Consider the following 16,857-nt stretch of genomic DNA (forward strand, 5'->3'; position numbering starts at 1 on the left):
AAGACGGTGGGGGATGAAGTCGATCGTGGAACAAACAAAGTTGGGGATGGGGGGTGGGGGGGGACTTCAACAGAAACAAGTGTCAAGAGACATGGATAAATAGCATTGAATGCATTTTTTTTTCCCTCCTTAATCTTTTCATGTGGATGTGGGCGCCGTTGGCATGGCCCATCTATGTTGCCCATCCCTAAATGCCCTTCAACATATTGGCCAGTTCAGAGGGTGGTGAAGGATTAGCCACATTGCTGGGAGTCTGGTTAGGCCAGACCAGGTAAGGGCGGCGGGTAGTCACAGAGTTGCACAGCATAGAAACAGGCCCTTCGGCCCATCCTGTCTGTGCCAGCCATCAAGCCCCTATCTATTCTAATCCCATTTTTCCCAGCACTTGGCCCCATAGCCCTGTGTGCTACGGTGTCTCAAGTGCTCGTCTAAATACTTCTCAAGTGTTGTGAGGGCTTCTGCCTCTACCACCCCCTCAGGCAGCGAGTTCCAGATTCCCACCACCCTCTGGATGAAATAGTATTCCCTCAAATCCCCTCCAAACCTTCTGCCCCTTATCTTAAATCGATGCCCCCCCCTGGTTATTGACGCCTCCGCTAAGGGGAAAAGTTTCTTCCTATCTGCACTATCAATGCCCCTCATAGTTTTGTATTCCTCTATCAGGTGCCTCCCGCTCAGCCTTCTCTGCTCCGAGGAAAACCACCCCATAGCTTATCCCGTCTCTCTTCATAGCTGAAACGCTCCAGCCCAAGGAAACATCCTGGTGAATCCCCTCCGCACCCTCTCCAGTGCAATCGCATTCTTCCTATAGCGTGGTGACCAGAACTGCACACAGTACTCCAGTTGTGGCCTAACTAGCGTTTTGTACTTGATTGGTAAGGGGATCAAAGGTTAGGGGGGGAAGGCGGGAGAATGGGGTTGAGAAACTTATCAGCCACGATTGAATGGCCGGGCAGACTCGATGGGCCGAATGGCCTAATTTCTGCTCCTATGTCTTATGGTCTATACAGCTCCAACATAACCTCCCCTGCTCTTACCTTCTATGCCTCAGCTAATAGAAGCAAGTGTCCCACATGCCTTCTCAACCAACGTATCTACATGCGCTGGTGCTTTAAGGGATCAATGGACATGTATCCCTCTGATCCTCTGTACTTCCTAGGCTCCTGCCTTTCATTCCCTTGCCCTGTTAGTCCTCCAGTAGTCCATCATCTCACAGATATCGTCTCCCAATGGACGTTAGCGGGATAGATTGTTTTATTTTACAACAATCGATGATCGCCCCATGGTGGATATCACTGAGACTCGTTTTCAGTTCCAGATTAATTAATTAATTGAATTCAAACCCCACTAGGTGTCGTGGTTGGGACTTGAACCCAGGTCCCCAGAGACCCACCAGCCCGGGCCTCAGACTTACTCATTCAGTGATGTTAGCCCCAAATATTGCACCATTCGAACTGCGCTGAAGAAGCAGCCACCATCAACGGGCTGAGTTTACAACACCCCCCTCAAAAAAGCATCTCTGCGTTTGTACTTCTAACGAAAGATAAAATAAAATAGATGGAGGAAAAACTGAACATTGAGGCTAGAATTCAGCAGCTCTTCAACATTGTCTTTTTCTTTTAATATCGGGTTGCTGAGCACTTGGGGGTCGCCCGAGACATACCAGGGAGATCACACATTACCACGACAGAGGGAAGGGCCTCCTGATGGGTATAGGTTAATGGTAGTTTTATTTATTCATTCATGGGGTGTGGGCGTCATTGGCTAGGCCAGCATTTGATGCCCATCCATCATAGGCCTTGTTGAGAGGACATTTTAAGAGTCAACCTCGTTGCTGTGGGTCTGGAGTCACAAGTAGGCCAGGTCCAGGTAAGGATGGCAGATTTCCTTCCCTAAAGATCGTTAGTCACCCACATGGGTTGTCTTAACCATCGACCATGATTCGAGGCCATCATCAGAATTTTAATTTCGGATCGTTATTGAATTTAAATTCCACCATCTACCTAGAAGGCAGGTCACCTGAGTATTCACCTGGCTCCCCGCAGTACCAGTCCATTGAATACTCCACTACAACACCAAACGTCATGTACAAATGTGCCAACTACCCCCGAATATCACTAGGGAAACAGCACAACCAAAACGCATCCACACGCCATGATACCATCACACAATCACCCACCACAATACCACTCACACCACATCACTCGCCTACTAAGACACCACAACACAATACCAATACACCACCCAATTATACCAATACACAACCACCTATACCACTACAAAAGCACCCTATACCACTACACCACAGCCCTATGCCACTACAACACCCTCCCAATACGCTACATCAGCTCCCTTTACAACTAAACCACATTAGCATACCACTACACCCCCCCTATACCACTACACCCTGCTATAGCACTACACCCCCATATAACACTACACCCCCCACATACCACTACACCCCCCCATATCACTACACCACCCCCTATCCCACTACAGCACCCCATATACCACTACAAAACCCCCTGTACCAGTACACCCCCCTCTATACCACTACACCCCCCCGATAACAGTACACCCCCACTATACCACAACACCCCCCGCTATACCACTACACCCCCCCTATACCACTACACCCCCCCTATACCACTACACCACCCCATATACCACTACACCCCCCCATACCACTACACGCCCCTATACCACTAAAGCCCCCCTATACCACTACACCCCCACTATACCACTACACCCCCTATACCACTACACCCCACCTATACCACTACACCCCCCTATACCACTACACCCCCCCTATACCACTACACCACCCCATATACCACTACACCCCCCCATACCACTACACGCCCCTATACCACTAAAGCCCCCCTATACCACTACACCCCCACTATACCACTACACCCCCTATACCACTACACCCACCTATACCACTACACCCCCGCTATAGCACTACAACCCCCCCAATACCACTACACCCCCCCATACCACTACACCCCCCCATATAACACTACACCCCCCCCATACCACTACACCCCCCCTATACCACTACACCCCCCCTATACCACTACACCACCCCATATACCACTACACCCCCCCATACCACTACACGCCCCTATACCACTACTGCCCCCCTATACCACTACACCCCCCCTATACCACTACACCCCCTATACCACTACACCCCCCCTATACCACTACACCCCCCCATACCACTACACCCCCCCTATACCACTACACCCCCCCCATACCACTACACCCCCCTTATACCACTACACCCCCCCATACCACTACACCCCCCCATATAACACTACACCCCCCCCATACCACTACACCCCCCCAATACCACTACACCCCTCCTATACCACTACAACCCCCCTATACCACTACACGCCCCCCTATACCACTATACCCCCCTCTACCACTACACCTCCCCTATACCACTACACCACCACAATACCGCTACACCCCCCCGCTATACGACTACACCCCCCCAATAACATTACACGCCCACCTATACGACTACACCCCCCTACACCACTACACCCCCCTTATACCACTACACCACCCCAATATCACTACACAACCCCCAATACCACTATACCGCCCACTATACCACTACACCCCCTCCTATACCACTACACCCCCCCCCTACACCACCACACCCCCTCCTATACCACTACAACCCCCATATACCACTACAACCCCCCATATACCACTACAGCTCCCCCCATTCCACTACACCCCCTATACCACTACACCCCCTATACCACTACATCCCCCCTATACCACTACACCCCCCCCTATACCACTACACCCCCCCCATACCACTACACCCCCCCCATACCACTACACCCCCCCCTATACCACTACACCTCCCCCTAAACCATTACACCCCCCCCATAACACTACAACCCACCCTATACCACTACACCCACCCCTATAAAATTAGACACCTCCCCTATACCACTACACCCCCCCATATACCACTACACACCCCCCATACCACTACACCCCCCCATACCACTACACCCCCACCTATACCACTACACCCCCACCTATACCACTACACCCCCCCTATACCACTACACCCACCCTATACCACTACACCCCCCATTATACCACTAAACACCCCCCATACCACTACACCCCCCCTATATCACTACACCCCCCCTATACCACTACACCCCCCCTATACCACTACACCCACCCTATACCACTACACCCCCCATTATACCACTAAACACCCCCCATACCACTACACCCCCCCTATATCACTACACCCCCACTATACCACGACACCCCCCCATACCACTGCACCCCCCCATACCACTACACCCCCCCTATAACACTACACCCCCCCCCTATAACACTACACCCCCCCCCATACCACTACATCCCCCTATACCACTACCCCCCACAATACCACTACACGCCCCCCTATACGACTACACCACCCCCCTATACCACTACACCCCCCCCTATAAAACTACCCCACCCCTATACCACTACACACCCCCCCATACCACTAGAACCCCCACTATACCACTACACCACCCCCTATACCACTACACCTCCCCCATACCACTAGAACCCCCGCTATACCACTACACCCCCCCCCCATACGACTACACCCCCCAACTATAACACTACACCCTCCTATACCACTACACCCCCCCTATAACACTACACCTCCCCCATAACAATACACCCCCCCTATTTCGCTACACCCCCCATATGTCACTACACCCCCCCATACCACTAAACCCCCCCATACCACTACACCCCCACTATACCACTACACCCCCACTATACCACTACACCCCCCCTATACCACTACACCCCCCCTATACCACTACACCACCCCCTATACCACTACACCCCCCCTATACCACTACACCACCCCCATACCACTACACCACCCCCATACCACTACACCCCCACTATACCACTACACCACCCCCTATACCACTACACCTCCCCTATACCACTACACCCCCCCTAAACCACTACACCACCCCCCTATACCACTACACCCCCCCTATACAACTAGCCCCCTCCTATACCTCTACAGCCCCCCCTATACCACTACACCACCCCCATACCACTACACCCCCCCTATACCACTACACCCCCACCTATACCACTACACACCCCTATACCACTGCACACCCCCTATACCACTACACCCCCCCTATACCACTACACCCCCACCTATACCACTACACACCCCTATACCACTGCACACCCCCTATACCACTACACCCCCCCTATACCACTGCACACCCCCTATACCACCCCCACCCTATACCACTACACACCCCCCTATACCACTACACACCCCCCTATACCACTACACACCCCCCCATACCACTAGAACCCCCACTATACCACTACACCACCCCCTATACCACTACACCTCCCCTATACCACTACACCCCCCCTAAACCACTACACCACCCCCCTATACCACTACATCCCCTCCTATACCACTATACCCCCCCATACCACTACACCCCCCCTATACCACTACACCTCCCCCATACCACTACACCCCCCTATACCACTACACCCCCCCAATACCACTACACCCCCCCCCATACAACAACACCAACCACAATACCACTACACCCCCCTATACCACTACACCCCCCCTATACCACTACACCCCCCCTATACCACTACACCCCCCCTATACCACTACACCCCCCCTATACCACTACACCACCCCCTATACCACTACACCACCCACAATACCACTGCACCCCCCCTATAACACTACACCCCCCTATACCACTACACCACCCCCCTATACCACTACACCAACACCTACACCACTACACCAACCCCTACACCACTACACCCCCCAATACCACTACACCACCCCCCCAAACCACTACACCCCCCCTATATCACTACACCCCCCCTATACCACTACAGCACCCCCTATACCACTACACCTCACCCTATACCACTACACCCCACCCTCTACCACTATACCCCCCCTATACCAGTACACCCCCCCCAAACCACTACACCCCCCCTATACCACTACACCCCCCCTATACAACTAGCCCCCTCCTATACCTCTACAGCCCCCCCTATACCACTACACCACCCCCATACCACTACACCCCCACCTATACCACTACACCCCCCCCATACCACAACACCCCCCCTATACCACTGCACACCCCCTATACCACCCCCCCCTATACCACTACACCCCCCCTATACCACTACACCCCCCCTATATCATTACACCCCCCCCCATAACACTACAACCCCCCTATACCACTAACCCCCCCTATACCACTACACACCCCTATACCACTACACCCCCCCTATACCTCTACACACTACCTATACCACTACACCCCCCCTATACCACTACACCCCCCCCATACCACTACACCCACCCCATACCACTAGAACCCCCACTATACCACTACACACCCCCATACCACTACACCCCCCCTATACCACTACACCCCCCCCATACCACTAGAACCCCCACTATACCACTACACCCCCCCTATACCTCTACACACTACCTATACCACTACACCCCCCCATCCCACTACACCCCCCTCTATACCAGTACAACCCCTCTATACCACTACGCACCCCCTATACCACTACACCCACCCCTATACAACTACACCCCCCCTATACCACTACACCGCCCTATACAACTACACCCCCCCATACCACTACACCCTCCCCTATATCACTGCAGCCCCCCCTATACCACTACACCCCCCAATACCACTGCACTCCCCCTATACCACTACACCCCCCCTATACCACTACACCCCCCTATACCACTACACCCCCCCATACCACTACACCCCCCTATACCACTACACCCCCCCCATACCACTACACCCCCCTATACCACTACACCCCCCCCATACCACTACACCCCCCCCTATACAACTAGCCCCCCCTATATCTCTACACCCCCCCCATACCACTACACACCCCCCTATACCACTACCCCCACCTATACCACTACACCCCCCCATACCACTACACCCCCCTATACCACTACACCCCTCCTATACCACTACACCCCCCCATCCCACTACACCCCCCTCTATACCAGTACAACCCCTCTATACCACTACGCACCCCCTATACCACTACACCGCCCTATACAACTACACCCCCCTATACCACTACACGCCCTATACCACTACACCCTCCCCTATACCACTACACCGCCCTATACCACTACACCCCCCTATACCACTACACCGCCCTATACCACTACACCCCCCCTATACCAGTACACCGCCCTATACCACTACACCCCCCCCTATATCACTGCACCCCTCCATACCACTACACCCCCCCTATACCACTACACCCACCCCTATACCACTACACCCCCCCTATACCACTACACCCCCCCCATACCACTACACCCCCCCATACCACTACACCCACCCCTATACCACTACACCCCCCCTATACCAGTACACCGCCCTATACCACTACACCCCCCCCTATATCACTGCACCCCTCCATACCACTACACCCCCCCCTATACCACTACACCCCCCCTATACCACTACACCCCCCCCATACCACTACACCCCCCATACCACTACACCCCCCCATACCACTACACCCCCCCTATACCACTACACCCCCCCCTATACCACTACACCCACCCCTATACCACTACACCCCCCTATACCACTACACCCCCCCCATACCACTACACCCCCCCATACCACTACACCCCCCCATACCACTACACCCCCCATACCACTACACCGCCCTATACCACTACACCCCCCCTATACCACTACACCGCCCTATACCACTACACCCCCCCCTATATCACTGCACCCCTCCATACCACTACACCCCCCCCTATACCACTACACCCCCCCATACCACTACACCCCCCCCATACCACTACACCCCCCCTATACCACTACACCTCCCCTATACCACTACATCCCCCCCCATACCACTACACCCCCCCCATACCACTACACCCCACCTATACCACTACACCCCCCCTATACCACTACACCCCCCTATACCACTACACCCCCACTAATACCACTACACCCCCCCCCATACCACTACACCACCCCCCCGTACCACTACACCCCCCCTATGCCACTACACCACCCCCCTATACCACTACACCTCCCCACTATACCACTACACCCCCCCTATACCCCTATACCACTACACCCCCCCTATACCACTACACCACCCCCCTATACCACTACACCTCCCCCCTATACCACTACACCCCCCCTATACCACTACACCCCCCCCATACAACTACACCGCCCCCCTATACCACTACACCACCCCTATACCTGTACACCACCCCTCAATACCACTACACCATTCCTTATACCATGTGAGAATTCTATAGAAGAATTAATTAAACGAGTGCCAGCGATTAATCATTGATTTTCAAAGTGGCATTCCAACACTATTAAAACTGATCTGAAGATGCAGTTCAACAAACCACCACGGCTTCTATGAACATCACCCACTAAACTGTGCGCCGTGTATGGGCAATGGACAAAGGCAACCACTGCAACGTCCCGTGGAAGATTCCCTCTAACTCACTGGGTCAACCTCTGCAAACTGACTCCAAACTCTCCACCCTTGGGTGCGCCTACACCACATGAGATGCAGTGGTTCAAGAAGGCAGTTCAGCAACAGACCCTGAATAGCCCAAAGGGATTGGGAATAAATGCATGTCAAGCAAGTGGCACCAACGGCACATGAACAAATAAACTAAAATAATGAAGTTATTATTATTGTTATTCTTATAATTAATAATACTGATCATAATATTATTATAAACATATTCTTATTAATAATATTCATAACATTAATAATAATTAATTGAAAGCTGGGGGAATGAAACTACAATGGCCATTGTTACAGTCTAAACAAACAGCAGTTCAACATAATAATAATGGACAGTGATTAATTATAATATTATTATTGTTATTTATAATTAATTGAAAGCTGCGGGAATGAAACTACAAAGATCATTATCACAGTCTAAACAAATAGCAGTAGAATATTTAATAATGGACAGTGATTACTTATAATATTATTATTGTTATTTATAATTAATTGAAAGCTGGGGGAATGAACTACGAAGATCATCGTTACAATCTAAACAAACAGCAGCAGAATATTTAATAATGGACCGTGATTAATTATATTATTATTATTGTTATTTATAATTAATAGAAAGCTGGGGGAATGAAACTACGAAGATCATTGTTACAGTCTAAACAAACAGCAGTAGAATATTTAATAATAATGGAAAGTGATTAATTATATTATTGTTATTAATAAGTTATTGAAAGCTGGGGGAATTAAACTACCAGGATCATTGCCACAGTCTAAACATACAGCAGTAGAATATTTAATAGTAATGGACAGTGATTAATTATATTATTATTATTGTTATTAATAATTAATTGAAAAGTGGGGGAATGAAAATAAAATGGTCATTGTTACAATCTAAACAAACAACATGAGAACATTTAATAATAATGGACAGTGATTAATTATAATATTATTGTTGTTATTTATAGTTAATTGAAAGCTGGGGGAATGAAACTACAAAGATCATTGTTACAGTCTAAACAAACAGCAGTATAACATTTAATAATGGACAGTGATTAATTATAATATTATTATTGTTATTAATAATAAGTAATTGAAAGGTAGGGGAATGAAACTACAAAGATCATTATCACAGTCTAAACAAACAGCAGTAGAATATTTAATAATGGACAGTGATTACTTATAATATTATTATTGTTATTTATAAGTTATTGAAAGCTGGGCAGAATGAAACTATAAAGATCATTATCACAGTCTAAACAAATAGCAGTAGAATATTTAATAATGGACAGTGATTAATTATAATATTATTATTGTTATTAATAATTAATTGAAAGCTGCGGAATGAAGCTACAAAGATCATTGTTACAGTCTAAACAAACAGCAGTAGAACATTTAATAATAATGGACAGTGATTAATTATAATATTATTATTGTTATTTGTAATTAATTGAAAGCTGGGGAATGAAACTACAAAGATCATTATCACAGTCTAAACAAACAGCAGTAGAATATTTAATAATGGACAGTGATTAATTATAATATTATTACTGTTATTAATAATTAATTGAAAGCTGGGGGACTGAAGCTACAATAGTCATTGTTACAGTCTAAACAAACAATACGAGAACATTTAATAATAATGGACAGTGATTAATTATATTATTATTGTTATTTATAATTAATTGAAAGCTGGGGGAATGAAACTACAATGGCCATTGTTACAATCTAAACAAACAGCAGTAGAACATTTAATAATAATGGAAAGTGATTAAGTATATTATTATTATTGTTATTAATAATAAGTAATTGAAAGATGGGGGTTTGAAACTACAATGGTCATTGTTACAGTTCAAACAAACAACATGAGAACATTTAATAATAATGGACAGTGATTAATTATAATATTATTATTGTTATTAATTATAATTAATTGAAAGCTGGGGGAACGAAACTACAATGGACATTGTTACAGTCTAAACAAACAGCAGTTGAACATTTAATAATAATGGACAATGATTAATTATAATATTATTATTGTTATTTATAATTAATTGAAAGCTGGGGGAATGAAACTACAAAGATCATTGTTACAATCTAAACAAACGACAAGAGAACATTTAATAATAATGGAGAGTGATTAATTATAATATTATTATTGTTATTTATAGTTAATTAAAGCTGGGGGAATGAAACTACAATGGCCATTGTTACAGTCTAAACAAACAGCACGAAAACATTTAATAATAATGGACAGTGATTAATTATAATATTATTATTGTTATTAATAATAATTAATTGAAAGCTGGGGGAATGAAGCTACAATAGTCATTGTTACAGTCTACAAACAACACGAGAACATTTAATAATAATGGACAGTGATTAATTATACTATCATTATTGTTATTAAGAAATAATTGAAAAATGGGGGAATGAAACTACAATGGCCATTTTTACAGTCTAAACAAACAACACGAGAAGATTTAATATTAATGTACAGTGATTAATTATAATATTATTATTGTTCTTAAGAAATAATTGAAAAATGGGGGAATGAAACTACAAAGATCATTCTCACAGTCTAAATAAACAGCAGTAGACTATTTAATAATGGAGAGTGATTAATTATAATGTTATTATTGTTATTTATAATTAATTGAAAGCTGGGGGAATGAAACTACAATGATCATCGTTACAGTCTAAAGAAACAGCAGTTGAACATTTAATAATAATGGACAGTGAATCAATTACTGTGCAATTGCTACCTGTGAATTTGGAACCACTATTTTCAGTTTTAAGGAGTGACCGTAGACACCAAATCGTGCGCACGTTGTTTTCTTTCTCTTTATCTTCCAAGTTGCTGCTGTGGTGTAAACAGGCCTGAGGCCAAACCACCGGGTGGCAATTTCAGTTCAAGTTTGGTTCAAAATGAAAATTTGCTGTCGGCCATGGAGCGGGGGCAAGGAGCTCCATTTACGCCCAGGGATGTGGGGGTAAGAGCTGCAGCGCCGTATTTACACCCAGGGGTGTAAGCGGAGTTATCTACCCCCAAATATCAGAGGACACTATACTCCCTGATGGGACAGTGATGGGATAACAGGGTTGGGGAGGCGGGAGTAGGAGCCACTCGGTAATTCAAGCCGAGTATTTAAAACAAGGAGCTTTTACTTAAGGGCAGATCTTTCGATTGAGCCTTTGCTATACCTGACGGCTGACCTTTTACTTCACAGCGACAGCTGAAAGCCACCATAATATACATATACATATATACACACCGAGAATATCGCCAATTTGGACAACAAAAATAAAACAGGACTTGCCTTTTTTCTTCTGGTGGGACATTCACCGCGGTCTGAATATAAAACACAAACAAATTGGAAAGGGTTAACCTGGGCGAGTTGTTGAACAGAATTGCATTAACCATTATTTGAACCTCTTGTAACTCTTTCGAGTACATTCACAGTTCTTGGTTTCCGGGAGTGGGACATGAACCCACAACCCTCTGATTCAAAGGCGAGGGTGCTATGAACTGAGCCACAGCTAACACTTCTAATTCCATGAAACTCTTTCGAGTTATCAACAGTCACAGATTGCAACTCTTTCGAGTACAATCACAGTTCTTGGTTTCCGGGAGTGGGACATGAACCCACAACCCTCTGATTCAAAGGCGAGGGTGCTATGAACTGAGCCACAGCTGACACCTCAACCATTATTTGAATATGATCGAGGAAACTCTACACATCTTAAATAAGACGATCGTATTATAGCGTCATTCATTGTTAAGTGAGAGTCATTCATTCTTGGCTGGCGTAACTAGTATAATCCGCGCACTCTTCGCCGTAACTTCCGAGCTGTCTAGGACGGCGCAACTTGGGGGTGAGGGGATTGGGGTAACCCAAGGATGCGCCTGGGGACCCCAGTACAACGCTCCTCCCGACTCCCTCCACCAGCCTAACACCGCATCCCGGGAGTTCCCAGTTCAGGGTTGGATGTTGGATGGTAATTTCCTGGGATATACAACTCCCCCCCACCTAGGGGATTGCGTTGCACTGGAAACCATTGGAAAATGCAATTTAACTCGCACATGTATCGCCGACGGTGTTCCCCCCCCCTCCCCAGGGAACTACCCAGCCCCCACAGAAACCCCCTCCTCCAACGGGAATTCCCTCCCCCTTCCCCCTCCCCCCTCCCTGGATCTCTTCCTTCCCCATTGGGACTCCACGCCCAAGGTCAACCTCCCAATGCTTATCTCCACCGCCCCCCCCTCCGATCCTCCAGCTCCCTCCCTCCCTCCCTCTCCCAGACCCGAGGCGGCCCGAACCCCCCTCCCCAATCCCCGATACACACCCCACCCCCCCTCCCCACCAAGTGGCCCGGCCCAAACCCACCAGCTCTCCGTCTCCTGACCTGCACTCTACTTACGCCGAGCCCACCATACTATCGCCACCGCCGCCCCATCCTCCTCAAATTTCCGACCCCCCCCTCCCGACATGAACCCCGCTCACCCCCCACCACCTCAGCCCCTTGAGTCAGAAGATTGGATCCAAAAACTAGAGAAGACGTTAGAAAGTAGGAGCGGAGTTGATAGTCCGGGTCTGATTGCCAATTCATGGAAGTTCAGTTCCCAATAAGTTTTTGTTTTATATTTAAATAATGCAACGTTAGACAATGAATATACTCCACTCCTGCCCTCTACACTGCCTAGTCCCCTCCCGTCACCTCTCAACCAGCGACGTGAATACGCACCCATCAGGCCCCAGAGGTAGGTTACCAATCTGACCCAGGCAACACCGGGTACATGCATCAGGGCTAAAATAACCAGGCGCAGCTTCCCCATTGCAGCAGGTTTCGGAAGCTAACCTTGGGATGGATACACGCCAGCATTACATTCACTGGACTCCTTCTCTCGTTTGTAGTTGCCGAAGAATTCAAGGCACTTTGGGGCACGAACAGAGTGTTCTCTGTTCATCCTGATTTCTGCTCTTAATGTCTCACCATTCGCACCACCTTTAGCCAGTATCATCACCATTAACACCCCTTTGACCTTTCGTTTAAGACATCTTTGTCAATCTCTCCTTTGCCTCCACCTATCGCTGACCCTCTATCCAGCTTCACCTGTCCCACCTCCCTTAAAAATTTCACCATATTCTCCACGAGGCTGAGTGTGGGTAAAATCAGTCAAAGATGTATTAACCCCCGACAAAAGGTCGCTGTCTAAGGCCTTTCTGTCCCATTGCACCGAGGGGCTGGGAATTGTATAGACCTCTCGGGTTGTATGAATCACAGTGAATGTCTGCATTGAATACTAATTGTATTATAATGGTATTAAAGCACCTCAGAGTGCAACATGATGTGTGTCGATAACTCCAATCCCATTGTCTGTAATGACCATATTGAAATGACTGTAATATTCATCGATCGTATTGAAGCATCTCGTGATCCATGTGTAAGAGTTGAATCCAATTGTACATTTTGTGATGGCCATTTAGAAATGTTTTGTAATGTTCTTCCAGATATTTTATGAATAAAATATATTTTTAAAAAAAAAACAAAAACAAAAATAGCTGGAAAAGCTCAGCAGGCCTGATTAACCGCTAGTTGTTTGCTAATCGGAGGTCTGTTTGCCTTATGTCCAGGCGGGCAAGCGACAGAAATATCCCTACACTGCTACCTGTGTTTCCTCAGCGAGTTGAGAGGATTTTGCGCGTCTTGCATTTTTCTTAAGCGTCTCTATTTCCGTCTCGTGTAAAGTGTCAGTTCTGTGGGAAGACGTCTGAAGTGGATTAAGGCAAAATACCGCGGAGGCTGGAAACCTGACACAAAAACAAAACTTGCTGGGAAAAAATCAGCGTCTGTGGAGAGATAGACAGAGTTAGCGTTTCGAGTCCCTGTGACTCTTCTACAGAACTGAAGAGAAATAGGAATGAGGTGAAATATATAATGTTTAAGGAGGGGGGGTGGGTGGGACAGGTGGAGCTGGATAGAGGGTCAGCGATAGGTGGAGGCAAAGGAGAGATTAACAAAGATGTCATAAGCGAAAGGTCGAAGGGGTGTTGATGGTGGTGATACTGGCTAAAGGAGGTGCGAATGGTGACATTAAGAGCAGAAAGCAGGATGGGCAAGTGACAGATGGCCCTAATGGGGGTGGTGTGAGGTGGGGTGGGGTGGGGGGAAGGGATCGACATAGTGTAAAAGGTGCGGATAAAACAATGAATCAAAATGGAAATACATTTTTTTTTTAAATTAAGAATAAAAATAGGTGGGGAAAAATATATGTACAAAAATTTAAAAATAAATATTTGAAAAAAGGGGGATCGGAAAGGGGGTGGGGATGGATGAGAGAGTTCATGATCTGAAGTTGTTGAACTCAATGTTAAGTCCGGAAGGCTGTAAAGTGCCTCGTCGGAAGATGAGGTGCTGTTTCTCCAGTTTGCGTTGAGCTTCACTGGAACAATGCAGCAGGCCAAGGACAGACATGTGGGCATGAGAGCAGGGTGGAGTGTTAAAATGGCAAGTGACAGGGAGGTTTGGGTCATGCTTGCGGACAGACCGAAGGTGTTCTGCAAAGCGGTCACCCAGTTTGCGTTTGGTCTCTCCAATGTAGAGGAAACCGCATTGGGAGCAACGAATGCAGTAGACTAAATTGAGGGAAGTGCAAGTGAAATGTTGCTTCACTTGAAAGGAGTGTTTGGGCCCTTGGACGGTGAGGAGGGGGGACTTAATGGGGCAGGTGTTTCACTTTCTGCGGTTGCATGGGAAGGTGCCATGGGAGGGGGTTGAGTTGTAGGGGGTGATGGAGGAGTGGACCAGGGTGTCGCAGAGGGAACGATCCCTGCAGAATGCCGCCGGGGGGGGTGAAGGGAAGAAGCGATTGGTGGTGGCATCATGTTGGAGTTGGCGGAAATGGCGGAGGATGATCCTTTGAATGCGGAGGCTGGTGGGGTGATAAGTGAGGACAAGGGGGACCCTATCATGTTTCTGGGAGAGAGGAGAAGGCGTGAGGGCAGATGCGCGGGAGATGGGCCGGACACGGTTGAGGACCCTGTCAACCACCGTGGGTGGAAAACCTCGGTTAAGGAAGAAGGAGGACATGTCAGAGGAGCTGTTTTTGAAGGTAGCGTCATCAGAACAGATGCGACGGAGGTGAAGGAACTGAGAGAATGGGATGGAGTCCTTACAGGAAGCGGGGTGTGAGGAGCTGTAGTCGAGGTAGCTGTGGGAGTCGGTAGGCTTGTAGTGAATATTGGTGGACAGTCTATCACCAGAAATGGAGAGAGAGAGGTCAAGGAAGGGAAGGGAAGTGTCAAAGATGGAGCATGTGAAAGTAATGGAGGGATGGAAATTGGAAGCAAAATTAATATTTTTTCCAGATGCAGACCAGAGCATGAAACAGCACCGAAACAGTCATCAATGTACCGGAGAAAGAGTTGTGGAAGGGGGCCTGAGTAGGACTGGAACAAGGAATGTTCCACATACCCCATAAAGAGGCAGGCATAGCTGGGGCCCATGTGGGTACCCATAGCCACACCTTTTATTTGGAGCAATTGAGACGAGTTTAAGGAAAATTTTTCTCCTTAAGTCGCTCCTTAAGCTTGTCCTCACTTTAATCTGCTTTCTACTCTTAATGTCACCTCAGTTATCCAGAACTATCACCAACACCCCTTCGACCTTTTGTTCATGACGTCTTTGTCAATCTCTCCTTTGCCTCCACCGATCACTGGCCTCCTATCCAGCTTCATCTGTCCCACTCCCCTTAAACAGTATATATTTCACCACATTTTTTACTTCTGTTTAGTTCTGAAGGAGAGTCACGCGGTCTCGAAATGTTAACTCTGTCTTCCTCTCCACAGATGCTGTCAGACCTGCCGGGTTTTTCCACCAATGTCTGTTTTTGCACCTGACGTGAATGTTGCATTGTCTGTTATCACAGGCATAACCTTATAAATAGTTGTAAAGGCGATTGCTCATCCAGCACTCTCCCTGTCAACCTGGGCCACTCTCATCGGCTACGAGTCATTGATTGAGCATTTACTGGTGCCATATCATCAAAAGGTCTTGTCGGACAAAAAAACAAGGTTCTGCACAATCCTGTTGACCTTTACTTGAACTGCGAGACAGGAAACAGTCAGGAGAAGGTCGGAAACCAGTTTTCGACCGCATACTTCTATTTACTTTTTTATTGGCTACTGAATTCTGGAATATTCTTCCAATCACCCT

General features: G+C 47.4%; 1 protein-coding gene across 1 annotated transcript in view; it reads right to left on the bottom strand.

Moving 5' to 3' along the window:
• Positions 1 to 14,370: 14,370 nt before the first annotated feature.
• LOC144672528 (Fc receptor-like protein 2) overlaps positions 14,371 to 16,857 on the bottom strand; it is a 29,045-nt gene continuing 26,558 nt past the window's right edge. Inside the window, exon 11 of the mRNA XM_078534367.1 lies at positions 14,371 to 14,453. Coding sequence (XP_078390493.1) covers positions 14,371 to 14,453 — 83 coding nt within the window. The remainder of the gene's footprint in view (positions 14,454 to 16,857) is intronic.

This window comes from Cetorhinus maximus, chromosome 38, assembly GCF_964194155.1.
Source record: "Cetorhinus maximus chromosome 38, sCetMax3.hap1.1, whole genome shotgun sequence".
Lineage (NCBI taxonomy): Eukaryota > Metazoa > Chordata > Chondrichthyes > Lamniformes > Cetorhinidae > Cetorhinus > Cetorhinus maximus.